The sequence below is a fragment of the Haliotis rufescens genome, unplaced genomic scaffold (assembly GCF_023055435.1).
Source record: "Haliotis rufescens isolate VD_foot unplaced genomic scaffold, xgHalRufe1.0.p SCAF_16, whole genome shotgun sequence".
NCBI lineage: Eukaryota > Metazoa > Mollusca > Gastropoda > Lepetellida > Haliotidae > Haliotis > Haliotis rufescens.
In genome coordinates, this window is record NW_025963846.1 from 23,411,037 (window position 1) to 23,432,043 (window position 21,007).

General features: G+C 37.5%; 1 protein-coding gene across 2 annotated transcripts in view; it reads right to left on the reverse strand.

Annotated features, from left to right (window-relative positions):
* Window positions 1-487: 487 nt before the first annotated feature.
* Window positions 488-21,007, reverse strand: part of LOC124133836 (glucose-6-phosphate 1-dehydrogenase-like) — a 59,849-nt gene continuing 39,329 nt past the window's right edge. Inside the window, exon 12 of one of the 2 annotated variants that reach the window (XM_046498400.2) lies at window positions 488-7,267. In XM_046498400.2, the coding sequence (XP_046354356.1) occupies window positions 7,174-7,267 (94 nt within the window). In that variant the 3' untranslated portion in view covers window positions 488-7,173. Of the gene's footprint in view, window positions 7,268-10,605; window positions 14,156-21,007 lie in introns of those variants that run through there. The other variant, XM_046498401.2, reaches the window with a different exon arrangement.

Sequence of the window (21,007 nt, forward strand, 5' to 3'; positions counted from 1 at the left end):
CTGACAAACCTAGATATATAATCAGGGCGAACTGGGATTCCAACCCACAATCATAGGTTTCTGGCGTACCCAAGGGACGCAACTCTGTACAGCGAATCGCGGCGCTTAGGACGACTGGGCCTCCCGTGCCCCCTAAAATGATTGTAACTCCCATACTTTTAACATAGGCTTAAGATAATCTTAGCGCTAAGATCGCTTTGTGGAGTGGCACCAGAAGTAGATCGCAGATCTGTGGAACAGGGGACCCTGACTGAGCTGATCTCTGATCCTGCTATATTAGCACAAGATTGGTGTTAACTATTTATTATGCAATGTTTGAAAATCAACATTACTACCTTTATTGCAATTTTATATTTTCTTTCTTCGCTCTTTGCCGACTATGTAGATTTATGAAATAAATAATTATAAAATAACCATAATGAAAACATAATAAAAGAAGTAATATATCCAATATCATTGATGAAGAGATAAAAAACCCAATATGATATATTTTACACTGCTTTTATGCTTTTAAGTTTTTATCCTGTGTACAAATTCACACAATCATTAACTCTTATTTGCAGCCTACATCTGGCTAACAAAGCAAAGTCAGCATTCGAAATCTGTGACAGACTAGAGATTTCTTTTTAATTTTAGGAATAAGATCTCTAACATTTCTGACAGTAGAAACATGCACATACCACATTTAACAGCATAAGGTTACTTCCAAGGAAACATTTTTCATCTTATAGATTTCTGAAGTCACAGTTTTGAACATGTTTACTGTTGAAAAACCACAACAAGAATATAAAGAATACAACGAAACTTTCCATTATCAAAACTAGACTTACCTATGGACCAGTTACATGTTTACACTGAGTCTGTTTGGCTGTCAAAATGACAAAGGCTTCTGCAGCAATAATGGCAATTAACGTTTCAGTGTTTAACATGGAGAAGTAAGAAACATTGTAGTAAGTCTGCATCCCTCAATCACCAGCTGGTCACGGACAGACAGTGGGAGTAGAGTGGTCTGCAGGTGAGTCCTGATGTCTCTGGCCAGGTCCATTACAGAATGGAAGCCATTTTGTGAGGACAACATGTCCTGCGTCACGGGATTAGAATCAGCTAGAATTGTGGGAAATCTTGTGGACCGGAGATATGTAACACTTGATACCACAATGTTGATGAATGAATGCATGGAAGGACCTACATAATCAACAAAGAATTTTCAAAATATTTACTTGCAACTGTTTCATTTCAGTGATTGCTGATCATTTCCAAGCCAGGAAAACAACAATCATGATGCTGACAACAATTAATGTCATATGTATACTAAAATATATGTTCAAAATACATCTTGATTCAACAATGTCACAAAAGAAATACAAAGGATGGATCAGATACATACCTGTATTACAGGTAAATAACAATCACCTATTGTTATCATCGTCTACATGGAGTATTTGATTACAAAACAGCATCTAAAACATCACTGCAATATATAACTACGCAGATAAACAACTGTAACAAGCAACAGAAACAAAAGCTCTAATATTAACACCGGTATGTGTTTCCTAAATTTCTCATTGTAAAAATGATCAAACACACTCAATAAATTACTCTTTGCAAAAATGATCAAGAATGCTTGGAATAACATTGGCAGCACATGGAATAGAAATCAAAATCGTAATCAAATTTATTACAAGTTATTGTGCAAACTATAGCCAAGAAGATATTATAATCAACCTAATCACAAGTCATTGAGTAAACAGTAGCCAAGAAGATATTATACTCAAGTTTATTACAAGTCATTGATTAAACAGTAGCCAAGAAGATATCATAATCAAGTTTATTACAAGTCACTGGTAAACCAAAGCCAAGAAGATATTATGGTGGCCCGTGAATAATAAAGCATGGGTCAGACAAACCAGTGATTGACGTTATGAGCGATGCCACACACCATCAGGGCATGATGTCACGCAATCAACAAAACAACTGCATCTGCACTCATTGCAACCAGCATATTGGTAGGCGGCTACTGACTGACACATCTTATGGAATCTACTGGATGAGTTTGGATCAAAGGTTCAAGATCATATTTGCTTTTGTCTTCTAACAACTATATGTTTTTGCCTCTTCAGGAATTTGTTATGCTGCTTGGTGGTATATTTCATTACATTACATAAATTACATACGACAAATTATCTCAGGTATCTTTTTCAAACATCTTCGGAATACCCACGTGTTTGACAGACAAGGGAAATGTATGTCACTTTCATACATTTCGCAGGATTCAAAAAGAAAATCACTTTTGACACAATGGATCTTGTATGTTTAGATTAGTCTTTGTATTTATTTGTTAATTTTTCAAAGATTCCCCTTCAACGTGTTCAAAATACGTCCTTTATCATTTGTTGAATAGATACAATGAGATAGTAAATATATAACGTCAAAGTCAGATAATAATCAGTCTCAATTATCTGCCGAAACAGATTCAATTGGACGTAAAGGGCGAAATAGTGGGGAAAATTCAATGAAGGGATCACTGACAATCAGTTTCGACACCAGGTGTTTGTAAGAAGGGTAAGCATATCCTGCCCTCCTGGTAGCATCCGACACTCACACAATTTGAAATAAGTAGGATATATAGATTAGAAGCTATAATTCAAGGTAAATCTGGCAACATTCAAGCTGAAAAAGGTGATTAAATGATAAAATAACAATATTTCATTTGACAGCTAGAATTATCACAAGTCTGACTAAGTCCTGTAAAAAAAGGTTTCTTGACTTTGTTCTTTGTTGATAAAGGTGGGTAACATTGTACCATATAGCTGATACAGAGATGTATTAGTACTGCAAAATAACAATCAACAAATTACATAAACCATGTACCAGTTACTTCAAGCACAACCACAAGACAGTTTGATCATAAAAATATACACATTGTTAGCCACTCAATGGCACCAATTATAGGCAAACAGTGATAAAACACCTGACGTGAATATTAAAGCCATTATGCAGTAAGCAATTAACACCCTGCCCTCACGTGGAATAGAGAAACGAATATGATTGCCCAGTTGATCTGTGTGAGTCATACAATATTTCACACAACCAATAACAAGGGTAATATTCCAAATACTGGCCATATACGAGTATATTCATATCAATTATGAATTTATTATTGATCAAAATAAAAATGCAAACTTGTTCCAGAGGATCCAACATTTACAGGCTTGTGTTGATGATCGCTCTAAAGTCTTTGTGAGGATGAACTGCACCTAAATCAGTGGTATAATTAGCTGCCTACCTCTATTATGTCCCTTAAGCTGAACTTAGTGTGTAACCTGAACTGTAGCCGAGTCTCTCGATCTCTGAACCAGCTTGAGTCTTCATTCCAACTCACTAATGCCACCCTTTCACTACGACCCCGAATATCCCAAATCACCCCGAATCGGAAACTTTCGAAATTCGTGATGATTCGGCCAATAATGCAAACTTTCTTGGCTAATCGGGTTGAAAAATATGAGGAATGGGTTAAAAAACATGTACTAATTACAAGATTCATGTACGGATCATGCACAAATTGCCTACGACTAAGTTACGAATATGCCGAAAGTTGTTCTTACTTAATTCTTACATGATTCGTAGTTGACTCGGGTCATTCGTGGCTGTTTCGGGATGTTTTCAGGTTGAGGACAAGAAATTATGGGAGCCACGAATCGTTAAGAATAGCCAAGTGTGCAAAAGAATCGATTACAAAGCTGTTGCGGAACATAAGAATTCATTACGAATGGATTACGATACAGCCACGAAATTGCAATTCGGGGACCCTTCCACGAAAGTTTTTGACAAACAAAAGCTTTCTCGCTGATTCGACGAACTCCCGCGAACTGTACGAATGTTTGGGAATCAAATAAGATTCACTTAAGAACTTCAAGAAATGTCTAAGATTTATCTACGAACATTCGGGATATTCGTGGTCGTAGTGAAATGGGGCATTACTCATGTCAAGTTGTATTATGCCACACACAGCAATGTTCTGGCTAAATGAAGGCAGTCTGTTACGTCTCAGTCTGGACCAGACAATCCAGTGATTGATATTATCAGCAACTCGTAGGGGTGCAATGACACTCAATTAATGAAGTCATCAAGCCTTTAAGTTCGTCTAGGTTGCTGGGGATCAGTCATGGTTACCTCTTCCGTGAAACCCATGAGCAATGATAACAAACCATGGTTGATAATCAGGACAATCGTGAGATTACTTTTGTGTGGAAGGCCTTATTAGTTCTGGCATTCCTCTGCATGGCTATTCCAACAAGGCTCGCATCATGAATGTTACCGTACAGATACCCCTGAATACTGACAAGTATATACCCAAACATCTATATACACTACAGTTGGTGGAAGACTATGGTACAAGTTACCATGGTGACAAACATCATAGATTCTGTCATCATTGGTTTCAAATGTCCCAATACAAAAACCATCTTAATAATGGCATATACTACTCAAAAGAAGTTAAGGACCACCCGATTTGTTCATTTTTACTATTGCGAATCTGTTGTGTTCTTAATGTGTTTTGATTAGTATATAATACATGTCATTATACAGAAAAACCTGATGCTTGGGATGTTATGGAGTCGTATTCTATCACTGGACAGGACATAAGTTGCAAAACTGAGACAAGACTAACGACTTGAGTGCCCGTGTATATAATAGAAATAGTCAATGTGATAGCATATGTTTGGCAGCATGTTAAAATGAGGCAAAGGTTGTTGTTTGTTTGTATATTGCTGCACTCAATAATATTCCAGCTACACACGACTGCCTTCAAATGATAGGGTCTGGACCAGACAATCCAGTGATCGATGTTGTGAGCAACTCGCCAGGGTGTTGTGATTAGATGACACAATCAACCAACTCACTAAGTCTGACCACCTGATGTATTTGTTTGCCTCTTACTACCATCAATTTGAAACTGGAAACCCACTTGGCAAAGACCTCATTACACAAGTTTGAAACAAGCCGCAAACCAATATATCAAAATATTTACGTTTCAATCAACTTGTAAGATCAAACTATTAATATTATTAAAATTCACTTTCAGAAAATGGTGACAATACTGGCTACAGACATCCTTCCTGCAAGAAAAATTCGAAAGAAGTTCATAAATACGAAACTGAAATTGAAATACCTTTCGTATATAGTCTTTAAGATTAATTGACCGACAAGATATATGGCGAGGCAGGTACAAATGAATGAGAAAACACATAATGTGATCATCAATAACGGTGTCACGATATGCTTAGCTCATGTATTGACACAGACTGTGATACTCGAAGTGATCAATACTTAATTTGCATAAATTTTGCATGAAATATTCCACGCAGCCCGGCTAAAAAGGGGCTGTTGCTATCAATCAATATGTGCTTAACTTGCATGACTGATTTATTCCGTTTTGTTCTGATAGTTTGATGTGATTTAGCTGTTTTGTGACACACAGAAAGGTAATGCCAATTGAATGCAATACGAAGGTAGCCATATCCTGTCTGGTAGCGTCAGGTGTCAATTCATGATGATTGATATATTGTGACACCCCCAGTGATCAGTAAGTCAACAGTGAACAGACAATATCAATGTTTGAAATGTTACAAGTACTAAATCTTGACATTTCTAACATTTCAAACAGGCTGTAACATATACAGTGAGTGAGTGAGTATGGTTTTACGCCGCTTTTAGCAATATTCCAGCAATATCACGGTGGGGGACACCAGAAATGGGCTTCACACATTGTACCCATGTCGGGAATCGAACCCGGGTCTTCGGCGTGACAAGCGAACACTTTAACCACTAGGCTACCCGACAGTCCATAACATATACAGAACACCGGGATAAAATACCGACTGACGTTATAGTTACCATTCAACATGATAGAAAATGTGGACAATATGGTAGTTTTTTGCAATAAATAATAAGAGAGCACTTTAAGTATAAGAGCACTTGTCTGAGTAAACAGCTTGACATCAGCTCAACAAAACATATCTGAGATCAAAGGTGACATTTTAAACATTTCAGTCCAAAATGGAAACAGACAATATATTTCTAATTAATTATTCAAACATTTTCACGAATCTGAAAGTGGTGCAAGTTTCAAAAAGAAATTATATCTAAGGCAGGATACATAAACATCACGGACAAAGGTAGAACAGAAGTATTGCGGAGTTGTCAACCATATGCAGGTGGAATATATGTTCTGAAGAGTGAGTGAGTGAGTAAGGTTTCACGCTGCTCCGAACACTATTTCTGTTATATCATGGTATGAGAGTTGGAAGAAAGCCCAAAGTGATGCAGGTCAGATTTACAACTCTGGCGAAAACCCACAACCACAGAATCGTACTGACAAACCGAGAATCATTTTCTGTGCAAACACAGAATTCAAATCTCGATCAGCTGATCCCAGCTAAGGGACACAACTCATCCCAGCTAAGGGACACAACTCATCCCAGCTAAGGGACACAACTCTGTACAGCAAGTTGCAGTGCCTCTGATCAATGGGTCACAAGTGTCCCCGTGACTACATGTCGGGGTCATAACCAAAAAACATGTAAAAGTCACATGTGTTAAGGGTATCTGATACTCTTGTTCCTTCACTTATGAATAAGATCAGTATAAGTAGAACTACTAGAAACGTCATTCACCGAGTTGAAACACTTTCATGACTAATCATAATTTTGAGATACAGATAAAAGGCCTTTATCACTCACCGGGCAGTTCAACATAATAACATTGGTAAAAAAATAATAATAAAAAAATACACATATGAGTAGGATGATCGCTTTCAGAGGTGGATCCAGGACTTTGACAAGGGGTGAGTACACGTAATACCCAAGTCACAAAGTGACAGTCTTCACATCGTGACTTGGTCGAGGGCACAGTTCACGGGTAAGGCGCCTGAAGATAAGTTGAGTGCGCCCTCTGGATCCATCAGTGACTTTGTTGAACTAAACTCACAGCTGTTCCACAAAACATCTTAGCACTATTTCCATTACATAATCGTAGCTGGAAGACTAAGACAGATTTATGGAACATGCTCTCAGTCTGGTATATACGATGTCTTCTACAACCGATCCCTCACAGAGATGTGCACAAGATGGCGGGAGATGATGTGTCGGGTGACAAAGGCTATTTCCCTCATCACAAGTTGGCATCGGGCTTGACCCACTTGTAGGTCCCAGTGTATGTGAAGTTGTACCGTGCACACAACTCATCATTCTCCTTGGGACCTCGGCTGAAACACAAAATAACACATTCAGAAGACACAATAATAATAATAATAATAATAATAATGATGATGATGATGATGATGCGCTAGAAGGTTAGTCACATTATCCATCTCATCCTACCAGGTACCCATTTACTGCTGGGTGAATAGAGGCTTATTTCGAAAAAAGTCCCCTGCCTAAGGAGCCGGCATATAGAAGCCCTACAAACTCTAAGCTGCTAAACATGGTCACCCTATCCATCTATTCTCCATGACCGACGTTGCTCAACTTCATGTGATTGGTGATCTGTATGCTGTGCACAGGACTACGTGCCAGTTAGAAAACAATGAGAAAATGAAAACTTACCAGGAGCTTTTTGTGCATATATCATTCTCAGATATGTATTTGATATTCATGAAATAAGTTCAAAATGGAATGTATGCGTAGAAACTTACAAGTTTAATCATTTTTGTCCAACACTTAAAAACAAAATTTAACATACCACTATGCTGAGCAAATGCATAAAATAGAGAATCTCACTCGAGTGTCTTTTGATATCAAATATATCAAAACGAGTTTCTTAAGTGCAAAAAGTGCTTCAATAGCAGAGCCATTAATGATGTCATTTGATTGTGACGTCATGGTAACCAATGACATCACAATGGACTACAAAGCATTGTGATGCAATTTCATTGCAGCGATATCTACAGTGTAGATACTGCTTGATCTCACCCAAGCAATATCTCCTGTGGGAGCCAGTTTCCCATGATAACTAAGGTAATTATTCATTTTTGTACTTAACCAGTAATGTGTGATAACAATTCTCATGCTTGGCTACAGTTCAGTATTAAGTTTCAGACAACAAAACATGCTCACAGCTGGGGAGGACAGGTGTGTTATAAAAGTAAACATTTCCAATAATGTACGCCAATTTGTCTGTGCACAATATTGCAGTTGTTTGCAAAAATACTGAAGCAATAACTAAATTTCATTAAAATTCCTGCAGTATATCTGTAGTATAAAGTGTGATATACTGTAACACGATAGATGCGTTCAGTTTGAAATAATACAAATGCATTTCAAGTAAAAACAGAAATAAACCTCTTGCCTGATGATCCCTAGCCACCTCCCCAGCAAACACCCAACCTCACATTGTCATACAATCCTCAAGCATCAACAAAGAAACACACTACATTTTGTCTTTTGTTTCTTTACTTGATGACATACTTATACACACAGTCATACCATACATTCATTACTCATATGAATCACATCCATTGACAGATTATGTAGACGCCTTTAAGGGTACGTTTGAAGAATATAATGAAAAAATATACCTCCCACCTGTAAAATCTAATTTATTTATTGTGGCTGTACCAAAAATGTGTTGTGATGTTACCAAGAGAGGCACCATCAGGTTTTAAGTTCACCTTGGACTTGTAATTTCATTAAGCAGCCTAAGAGCGCAATAATGCATCAGATGCACGAGCATGGGCTTTGAGTATGTTCGACCCCTCTGAGGAATCAAATCTTGGCACCTTACAAAAATTATGGGACATTCGACAAATGCAATGGCCCAGTACCAGGGAAGACATTCCAATGCTACTTGCATATAGCAGTGTTCCTGCTGGCTTTTGAAACTGACAGTCCTGGTAGACTGGCAACTCTAAAAATTACCAGTCCCTCCTAATTTTTGCCAGTCCCAACTTTCAACAAATAAAAAAACGTGTGGAAATTATTTGGTTTTCATTCTTTCAACATCATGTTCATTGCAAAGATGTCATCTCGGAGGTAACTTAGTTAGATCTATACATCATTCACACAAACTTCATACACAATTTTCTCTCTCTTTTTTTAAAAATATTTCGAGACGAAGTCACTACAAATGGTTTATGGTTGGTTGGTTTGTTGTTTAATGCCGCACTCAGTAATATTCCAGCTATATGACGGCGGTCTGTAAATAATCGAGTCTGGACCAGAAAATCCAGTGATTAATATCATGAGCATCGATCCACGCAATTGGGATTGATGACATGCATCAACCAAGTCAGCCAGCCAGCCTTACCACCCGATCCCGTTAGTCGCCTTTTATGACAACCAAAGTCACCTTTTACGGCAAGCATGGGTTGCTGAAGACCTATTCTTCCCGGGGTCTTCACGGGTCTTATAAAGTCATGTACTGGATCATACCTATCTCCACCACCTAACCTATAATGTCATGTTTTGGCTTCTTGTTAGGCAGTAGATGCTGCAGATTGTGTTGCAAGTTTTAGAAGGATGAATCACAAGGATTAATACAAAGACAAAAGAACAGAGAATGTGATAACATTCCATTCTTCAGTCGTAAATACTTGTCATTACGGACAGGGCACAACCTTCGACTCAGCAGGCTTCCACTGTATTTCCCCTGATCAACCCTACATACATCCATACATCCATGCACCATGCGGTTATGGGCTGGGAACACCAAATTTGAAAATCAGAGAGTTCCGGGGAAGCCGGACTCATACTCCAAGGACTCTGCTGTAGCTCCCGCCACAGCAAATCGGTGGATTAACGGTGAATGTGAGTGAGTGAGTTTGGTTTTATGCCGCTTTTAGCAATATTCCAGCAATATCACGGCGGGGGACACCAGAAATGGGCTTCACATATTGTACCCATGTCAGGAATCGAACCTGGTCTTCGGCGTGACGAGCGGACGCTTTAACCACTAGGCTACCCGACCGCACCTAGCCGTGAATGTACTAATGACACAACACTGATATACCAGCACACCCTATGAGCAATAACTATTTCCTTCATGTAAAAGTCACCCTAGCTGTGTATCTACACATCAGTATTCATCAATGCATCTGTAAGGCCAGCCTTTTTTTATTTTTAGGATTACAGATTTTTCAGCCCAAAGTCCAGGGTTGGAGGAGGAAAATAAAAGATGCCAGATGCATTTTTTTTAATGCAAAATGCCTCTGGCATACTTTATGAACATATTCTGTGCTCAAAAGACTGCCATTTGTGACGTTAAGCCCCTTGTAACAATAAAAATTCTACCACTTACAACATGGACAATTGTCAAGGGAGGCTATTCATGCTCAGCTTCGAGATCAACAAAGATCAATTATGTATCTTTTTACTAGTTTACAACATAAATTCATATGTTTTATACTAAAAGGTGATGATAACAAATAAAATAACTGACTACGAGGCTATCGTCAGGGAAAAAAAATGGAAATCTGATTTGATTTTCTTATACATTTTCTCAAAAATTAGAGTCGGCGGGTCCGTAATCTGAAAAATATAAAACGCCTGGCCTTAACCAAGCTTTCAACATACTGTTAACATGTAGATAAAATGAACAAACGTTTGCTCTTGAAAATATATTTTATTCAAAACTTTTTCTAATTATTATTCATTATGCACTATTTATTATCAAAGTATTGAATAGTATAAGCAGTATTTATTATTAGCAGTACCTGGATTCATACATCTGAACAGACAGAACATATTGTTACTACTCAACAATGGGGACAGAAAACAGCACAGTAAACAGTAGACATTTACATGTAACAGACACCTCAATCAGCTTATTACAGTAACATACTAGCATTGCATTCCATGTATAACAATGTAAATATATTTCCAAAATCTAAAAACTATAAACACATGTAATGTTTTGAATTATCAAAACTTGTATTCCAAGGCCAAGAAACTTATTTTCTTCCCTGAAAATATGGAACCAGTACATGTATGTGCAGGAATAATAGATAACCCACAAGAACATTGTGTACAACTAGAAAGATAATGTGTAAAATCAAATATAGAACAGTACAGACAAAAAAAAGAAAAATATGTCAAAGTAAAATGCATTTGTGATTTGATTAATGAATCGACAATTATCAACATCAACAATTATCAGCTCATATTTGAAGTACAAAGTGCACCTTGTATGCGTATCAACCACATATATTATCAATAACAAGTACTTGAACACCAAGCACTGGTTTAAGCACAGAATTGCACCAAACAAACTTGGTAAGGAATGATATGGAAGAACAACATGATGCTATTATCATCATACCATCATCAAACCACTGAAAGGTGACATGTATTCCAGTATGGTGTTCTACACAAAATATTTATTCTGTTTCAAATTCATATATTTAGGGCTGATAATTATGAACAAACAGAAAAGCTACCTATATTTGATATGAATGGTATGAGAAAAATGTTAATTTGCTATCTCCAAACTGTTAATGTGGCAAATGCCAATTTCGAGATAAAGATACAAAATTAAAAAAGTGGTGTCAAAGTCCGGACAGGCCTCAAAGTTGCGACTAAAACGGTCACCTGTGCAACCTAAATTTCAGTTTGTCTACTGTCTGAAATACAGAGGTAGCCAAATGACTACCTTGAAAAATATTTTGTGGCAACTAAATTCTATTGCTACACATATGTAGACACAAAAATAAATAACAGTTGATCCTGGAAGAGACGTCTGTTACTTATTGTACTCGCAAATAATTCTGAAATGAATAAATATTAATGTCATCAGTATTTCATTTTAGTTGGTAGTTTGTTGGATAAGCAAGGATATACCTATATTATCTAAATTGCATCATTGTTCTAGTCATAAATAACAAAACTCAAGTACAGTTTTTACTAATATACGATTCCAAGACAAGTGCTATGACTTGTACATATAATAGTTATTTGATAAAAAATACAATATTGGCCTGACTTCTTGATTTTATCACTGGCTGCCTGGAAAAAAATACTTGTAGTCATATGGCTACTTGGTAAATATCTAAACTTGAGGCCTGTGGGACCAAGTCTAATGTTTGCGATAGCAACATGGAATTTTTATCTTGATTTTGACATCAGCAGTTAAATTAATATGTATTTATATGGTGTGGCAGCTGGCACTGGAGAAAATGTTTGAGATATCGATACATTTGAGATAACAGGGTGTAGTTTGTATTTGTTGTGTGTGACTACCCAACTGATATGAACAGCAATGTAAAACTGAAAGTGCACGGCAACATGTCACACATACACCAGGGTATGAAACTCCCAAAACTTTCAGCCAGTCCACAGGACTTGCTAGCTGAAATACTTGCCAGCCCTGACCAAAACCTGCCTGCCCACTATAATCATGTTTCTCAGGATAAGCTAACGGGGTTTCTTTTTGGTTACATTTTATCATTCATCTTCACATGTGAATTAATGCTTATCATCGGGAAATATTTAGAATATTTTCACATATGAAATATAACCCGACCGTCGGGCAGGGGAATTTGAAAATCTGGCAGCCCGAGTTGAAATCAACCCGTCTCGGACAGTCGGGCAGGCAGGTATTTCGAACACTGCATACACAAGAGCTTATCATGTTCATAGTGATTGTCCTTTTAGAGTGAGTGAGTTGTGTTTAACGCCGCTTTTAACAGTATTCAAGTTCTATCGCGGCGTGTCAGCTTAATGTGGGAGGAAAGCCCGAAGTGATGCAGGTCTCAGACGTTTACCACTTCGGTGAAACCCACGAGCACGGGTATGGTGCAGACAAACCTAGAAACATAATCAGGGTGAACCGGGATTCCAGCCCACAATCATAGTTTTCTGGCATGCCCAAGGGACGCAACTCTGCACAGCGAATCGCAGCACCTTAGACGACTGGGGCCCCTGTCATTTTAGATTCCAACAGGAATTTACTGTTTGATTTTTTTACGGTGTTCAAACCGATACTCATCTTGACCGGCAAATAATTCCACACACGTCATCATACACTTTCACTTACAAAACTATAACTAAAGCCAGGTAGACAGATTGTCAAACAGATTTAATAAATGCTTTTCTTCACAAATGTCTATGTTAAATATTTGTTTTGAAACCTGTTTAAAGAATACAATGAGAGAAATGACATTTGTGACCATTTCACATTGATATTTATACTGTGTTCAAACATGTGTATGATTTCTCCATCCTTACCCCTAGAAAGGTTATGACAGCATCACAATATCCATGGCCACACACGGTAATGTGACAAACTGCCTGTGATATGGTAATGGAATATTGATATCCCCACTGAATGGCTTGGACCCTAAACACAGTGAAACCTGTTACTGTGAACCTGACGGCAACCCTGTTTCTCAACAATTCTGTTCAGAATGTCTACATATACAGTGGATATTACTCTGCAATTTGATTTGTAATCCAGATTTTAGTTAACAAAGTAATTTCACAAAGCAATGGTAAAGTCTGGATTTAGAGGGTATACTGACATGTCTGTCTGACATGATTGTCAAGATGAAACGGTGAAATATACCCAAAATATACATAAGAAAACAGTTCTATCACAAATATCAACAACTTCATAAATCAACTATGAAAACTTAACATTTCATAAATCAAAATAATATATCCCAACTATTTCAATAAAAGTCTCAAAGGTTAATCTGAACCAAAAATTGTTAATCATATAGGTATAAAGTGGTATGTTGAATATAAGGTCATTATTCACATGGATACCAAAACTATCATAATATTAATAATATCCACAAAATTGGACATTTTCATACAGTTATATATATGTAGAAACTACTCTATGTAAAATCAGACCTTTGCACCAATAGCAGTACCGGTAGATATTTCTTTATTGATACTACCTGTAGTAACATATTTATGCATTTCTTTTTGAACACTACTGGTATGTAGAAAGAAAGAATTCTACACCTTTTCAAACAAACACAGAAAAAACTATTGTTGTGGACAGTGAGATAATCCCAAATTGACAATGTGAAAGAAAAAAAGAGCATCCTTCTTTAAGAATGAGTGATTATTTTTTGTCACTGTTCCAGCGATATGTGCCTGTATACTTGAAACCCTTCTTGGCAATAAGATCATCAGCTTCTGATGGACCGCGACTGAAATCACCAGAAAATAAGGACATTAGATACTAACAAATACAACAATTAGATAATCTGGCTTCTGTGAATCTACCACTTTTATACTTTCATTGGGGGCAAATAGCTGTCACCCCAAAACGTATTCAATATGTGGGATGTATATAACACCAGCCATGGTCGGGACCCGTTGGCCTGGGTCGAAGCCTTGGAGCCTAAAGCCTTGGTGAGGTGAGGTGAGGTGAAATTGGGTTTAACGTCACGTCCAAGATTATTGCACTGATATAGCGACGTGCATGCACGTGTGTGTGTGGCTGCTTGTACTAGTCCGGACTGATGCCGATTTATAGTGCTAGCCCACTGAGATACCATGCCGCAGTTTAACATGAATACCCCACTCAGACACAGTATACTGACTCCGAGCCGACCAGTCCTTGTTTTAGCCCCTTAATACCGAGCGCCAGACAGAGTAACAACAAGTACCATCTTTTAACGTCTTTTGGTATGACGCGGTTGGGGGTCGAACCCTGGACCTTCCGCTCTCCGGGTGGACGCTCAACCACTAGACCACGGAGGCGGCTCCTAAAGCCTTGGAGCCTAAAGCCGCCCAGCCAAAAACTGTTTGAAAGTTGTTTTTATAAAATGTTATTAAAGAAAGATGTAGAAACAATGACATAAGCTCTGTGACATTTCGATGACAAACGAGGCAATTCGGCACAAAATTAAGGCACGATGTTTTAAAAGTTGTTTTGAGCGAGGCATAATTGATGTGTGAGAAGCATTGCGTGAGAGAGTGAGGTCTGTTGAAAAAGCGTGAGCCTCAAGCAAAGTGTGTGTGAGTTGACAGGTATGGGCATGGCTGGCAAGGGTTTGATTGTGGGTTCAAATCCCGGTTCGCCCCGATAACGTTTCTAGGTTTGTCAGCACCATACCCATGTTTGTGGGCTTCACCAAAGTGGTAAAGGCCTGAGACCGGGATCACTTAGGGCTTTCCTCCCACAGAGAGCTGCTTCAGTTTAAATGTTAATAACCCTTGAATAACATTTATTTTTCATGATTGGAGGAATTTTTCAAAGTGTAAAACTTTATCAAAGTTAAATCAAAATTCAACATATAGTGCAACGTACTTCCAGGACATAATTTCTCTTCATTTTCTGCATAAGTTGAAAAATAAGAATGTATTTTCTTCAGTTTGAATAACAAAACATCAGGGTTCACTCTAGGAATTTTCTGACATGGGCCCTTTAAGTGAAAATTTCAAATATTCTAGAGGTACACCCAAACTTGCCCACACAGAACCATGTTAAAATGCCCCATTGTATTTGAAAATGTGGGCCTTTTTCAATTTTAGGGGCTAAAAGCACAAGGCCGCACCCTATAATTATCCCCGAAACATAAACCTTCACTATCCATCATTAAACTAAGAGTCAATCCTTTTAACGTGCAATAAACTTCCATGTCATTGTGAAGCTTACACACAAACATCTTTTTCGCAAATGTCATCTACAACTGATTGGAGACATTTGAAACTACTTACAGTCATTATTAAACACATTAAACTTTTGCTTTAAAGCTCTCAATGTTAATGTCAAACCCATTCGACAGAGTGTGTCACTAGCCGTGCATCTAATGTCAAACCCATTCGACAGGCAAATAGCATAAGGACATCCCCAAACAAAAATGGAAATATCTATTCACCAAGAAGGCTTTGCGTAACATTTAAATTATGTACGCCATAAATAAATGCTCAGCTTGCTAAATATCAAAACTTTCAGTAGTTTATTTCCCTCAAAAAGAAAATATCACGAGTTAAAAAAGTTTAGGCACACAACTACCATTGTTGACTTTTTGCACTTCACATTGAGCGGCATGCAGTCCGACATATTCCTTATAATGGTATCCTGGTACACAACTCCACATGCATCTGATCCTGTAATACTATCACCATCATTTTGTTACATCTAACCTAATTTTCTACAATTATTTACACAGATGTATAAATCTTTGTAATAAAACATCTCATTTTTAATGAGTTTGCAAATGATTTCGTTTGATAAAGTTTCGGACATTGACCTGCTGTTGACAAGGCGACAAAGGTAAGTGACGTCTGGGCGTGGCCTAACTTACGATTACGAACAAAGTCAACAAAGGCTGTGAATAATAAAAAATATTTGATGATATGCAAAATCTGAACTTATATACATTCTTGGTAAACCATTCAGAAATCAAAATCCTTGCAATTTTATCTATCATTGCTAAAACCGGAAGCAAATACCGCATCTCACACATCGAGGCAATATGCAAATTTGATAAACTATAATTGAGAAAATTTCAAAATAAATTCATATTGAAAAGAGATGACATAATTTAATATCTATCGTCACATGTTTACTCTATATGGTATAGTGTGCACCTAATTATAATGCGCACCCCGTTCTAGCGGATTCAGTATTTTTGATTATTTTTTTTGCGAATATTATGCACAGAAAAAAATGACACAGTACCCCTTCAGTGAATTCCGGTAAACAAACAGGTGATAAGAGTGAGTGAGTTTGGTTTAACGCCGCTAACAATATTCCAGTAATATCACGGCGTACCAGCTTAATGTAGGAGGAAAGATCGAAGTGATGCAGGTCTTAGATGTTTACCACTTCCGTGAAACCCTTGAGCACAGGTATGGTGCTGACAACCCTAGAAACATAATCGGGGCGAACCGGATTCGAACCCACAATCATAGGTTTCTGGCGTGCCCAAGGGACACCTTAGACGACTGGCCCCCTGTGACCCCCCCCCCTCCCGAGTGATAAGGAACTTGTACAGTAAAAATATGACATTTGAGATAAAAAAAAATCACTAGACATGTTGATTTACTGTTTAAATTGTATTTTTTGTTCTGCTAGGCATTGTTTTACATCCAGGGATTAAGATTACCTTGTGTATTTTCTCGTAAACTAAGCCGGAAACAGCAATCAGCTGTACACACGTTTTCTTGGAATGTACCAGTGATTCAGTTGAGATATTCCCAATGATATAACATTAAAGGAATTTGATGCAAGGATCGGGAAAAATTGTATCTGAAACTATTTTTTTAACTGGAATAATATATTCCAATATCTAGTTATTTTAGTTGCAGGTTTTACTAAATATATTTAAAATAATAATAACCCTAACTTCGGTACAGCTGATCGCTATTGCCGGTTATTTTTCTTCACAATTTGACTAGTAACTGTTGAGGCTCCCGAGCACGTGATCGCAAGAACTATGTGTTGACAAAGAATTGTCAAACTACAACAAATAACAATTCAAAGTATGGCATTTATGATATATATATCCTTTCTCTATCAACTAAAGTTCATTTCAAGGCGTCAATAGTGGTAATCTGACCATGGTTGCTGTTAATAATGGTAATAATCTTCCGATCGCTTCACACACGATTTTGCCGAAATTAATTCAAACAATATTAAAAGGAATTTTGAATAAAATTAATGAAATAAGCTACAAACATAAGTCCAGATATACAATGAACATTTTTTATAACCAGACAGTGTAATTACATGATTAATTTGTGTACTTCAGCATGGATTTGTTGACATGGTATTTCCGGTGTTATGTGCTCACGGTAATGTACATCTTTGAGTTGGGGGAAAAAACATCAAAACTCAGTAAGGCGTGTAAAGTGCACACCCCCTTCTACCCAGCTGTGTTTTTTTGGAAAAAAAAGTGTGCACTATCCTCAAGAAAATACGGTAATAACATATTGTTATTGGTCTATCATGGCAAGAAGGACAATTTAGAACTAAAAATGTTGTTGACAACTTTTTCTGAGAACGTCTAGTCCTCCGAACGGATGAAACTAGGTACACAGCGAATGGATGGAGGATGCATAGGCCTATGTGGCTTTGTACCCCAAATACTTTGAATATGTACCCATGAAAATAAAACAATAGATCTCTGCATACAGAGCTCCAGATAAGCTGCGTATCTGCGTGAAATACGCATCAGAAATGCAGAAATACGCAGTAAAATATAATCCAAGCGTATCAAATACGCAACGAACATTACAGATACTCTACAAAAATAAAACTTGTGCGTATCATCAAAATATTGTGAAGTAACCCTGCGTATTCGATTAGCAAATCAGCAACTTATTTTGAAATTATAAGTTGGCATTCCGTCAACCTTGCCAAATTCCTCGATGACAGTCAGATCATGATCATTTGCCATCACACTTTCTTGTGGAAGTATCGTGGTATTTTTGAGTCCTATAAAGCTCTCGAACCCACACGACACAAGTTTGCAGGGACTAGATGAATAGTGTTTTTAAATATTTAACTTAAATACCCACATGTGTAAAAACTAGTGGGTAACAGAAATTTGAATACGCAGATAGAATTACTGATACCCAATGATTTTAAAATGCATGGGTAAAATACCCACAACACCAAAAGCTTATCTGGAGCTCTGGCATATTATATTTATTTTTTCATGTATATTGCAAACAACAGTAAATGAGCAGAACATATAATAAAACATTTCATCAAGTTCATAATATCACTATGACTGTGATCCTTGAGTGAGGCCAGTCTAATTGGCAAAGCTCAAAGTGATTGGTTTTAATAGTAAGTGATGTCTTGTCACTGATGAAGAGGCCAGTTAAATTGGTAAAAAATAGTTAATTTTGTTGTCTTCATAGAAAGTGATAGTAAATTACTTTAAGATACTAAAATCAATGTATATCTTTCAAACTAATGCAAAATTGTTCTAGGTACAAAATCACATACAAGTTTGGGTACAAAATCATTGGGTAAAAAAAAGGAGCACATTTCAACTGGATTTTGTGAAACGATGGGATAAAAAAGATGTCTCATCTGTGTGATTCCTTTTCACATTTTAAATCAAGAATTTGTTTTACATCACCAAACAGGTATACAGCTCATGTTTTGTCCTAAAAATAAAATATTTTTGTTGAAATATGGACACCTCAGAAATGAGGATTCTTAAAGTTATAATTCTACCTAACTTGTCACATGGTTTGACGTAGGTCTATCAAAGAAAAATCCTTACAAAATTCTTTTGATTTTTTTTAGCAGACTACCCCTGTCTGCGACCTCTGCACTTGACGATACATTGCTGTTTAATGAAGCCTCGACTGTTTGAAAGTACCCACCCTCTTTACAGCCCCTTATGCTAAAATGAATCCAGCAGGCAGGGGTAAGAAGTGTGAAAGCAATTCAGCAGGTTGAACGTTCAGGGCCTTGCCGTTTCCCCCCAGTGAAGCACAAACTTAAACAGGGCCCATCAAAACAAATCTCCCAAGGTTCTATTGCAGGGCCCTGTTCCACAAAGCGATCGTAGCGCTAAGATGATTGTAACTGCCATACTTTAACATAGACTTACGACAGCCGTAGCGCTACGATCGCTTTGTGGAACGGGGCCCAGGGCTTGAAGCTGGTACATGTCCTGTGCCTCCTGTCTTGCTAATACCCACTGCTTGTACACAACTGAGTTTGGCTTTCTGTGGAGTGCACTGGAGTGTTCAGACATAATGGATATCATGTCCACACTGGTCTAGTGGTCAGACAAATTGCAGGCTCATGCTCACCCACATCTGTGAACTTGATGACCGAGACCACATTAAACTTCACTGAAGCATACCTCCATCAACTCTCACCACAGATTATGTATGTGAAACTGTAACTGATAATGAAATTTCAGTTGTTAATTTGTAATATTCCAGTGTTAAAAATTGGCACTAGTCCTGTAGTCCTTGCCAAACTGCCCAATAGTTAAGGTATCTTAAGGACTAGTAGAAATTTGCCATTTTTAAGGGTTTTGCTATATTTTATCATTATAAGGACTAGTGGAGTAAATATGTTAGTTTCTACCCCTGATATTCACACAATTTCTTTCTTTACTGTACACAATTAAAATCAAAATCATGAATTTTAAGTCAAGGACATGAGAGTTTTTTTACGTGAATAAATTGTTCTTACATACGAGTCTTATGAAATTGAACCAAGTCTTATTCAGTCATCAATGGTAAAATAAATAAATGTCAAGGATCTTTGAAGACTTTCTACTTGACTTTGTTAAATGTGATAGCCTTTGCCATGTCTTATTCAGTCATCAATGGTAAAATAAATAAATGTCAAGGATCTTTGAGTGAGTATGGTTTTACGCCGCTTTTAGCAATATTCCAGCAATCTCACGGCGGGGGACACCAGAAATGGGCTTCAAACATTGTACCCATGTCGGGAATCGAACCCGGGTCTTCGGCGTGACGAGCGAAGGCTTTAACCACTAGGCTACCCGACCGCCCCCAAGTATCTTTGAAGACTTTCTACTTGCCTTTGTTAAATGTGATAGCCTTTGCCATTGCCAGTCATGCAGAGTAGTTTGTCCTTGACTGGAACGTACACGGTACAGTTGCCGTGTTCGCACCCACATTGTGATAGCAGTACCAGCCAATAAAGTCACATAGTGATCACTGATCTTTCATCGCCATAATTGTCTCTTAACTAACACGGAAAACATGTTGGGTTGTGTCACACTGTGTATAATGTCATTTCAACAATGTTAAAAAATTAAAGGAGGCCCGGGGTTTCCTTAAGACTCCCTGCTACAGAATTTGAATACAGGATCCGCACTTAATGTGTAACATTGGGGATTCCTGGACTTTCGTGCTAAATTTCAACCACTGCTCAGAATTGAAAGAAATGTGTTTGGCAATTCTCACAATGACAGTTTTGCTGTATCATATCAATCATGTTTGAACCTCCAACCTTTGACTGTTTATGTCAAAACGATATGAAGGTCTGTGGGGCTCCAATTTGGCAGTTTGGTTAGGTATGAAGCCGATGATGACAGGTCCAT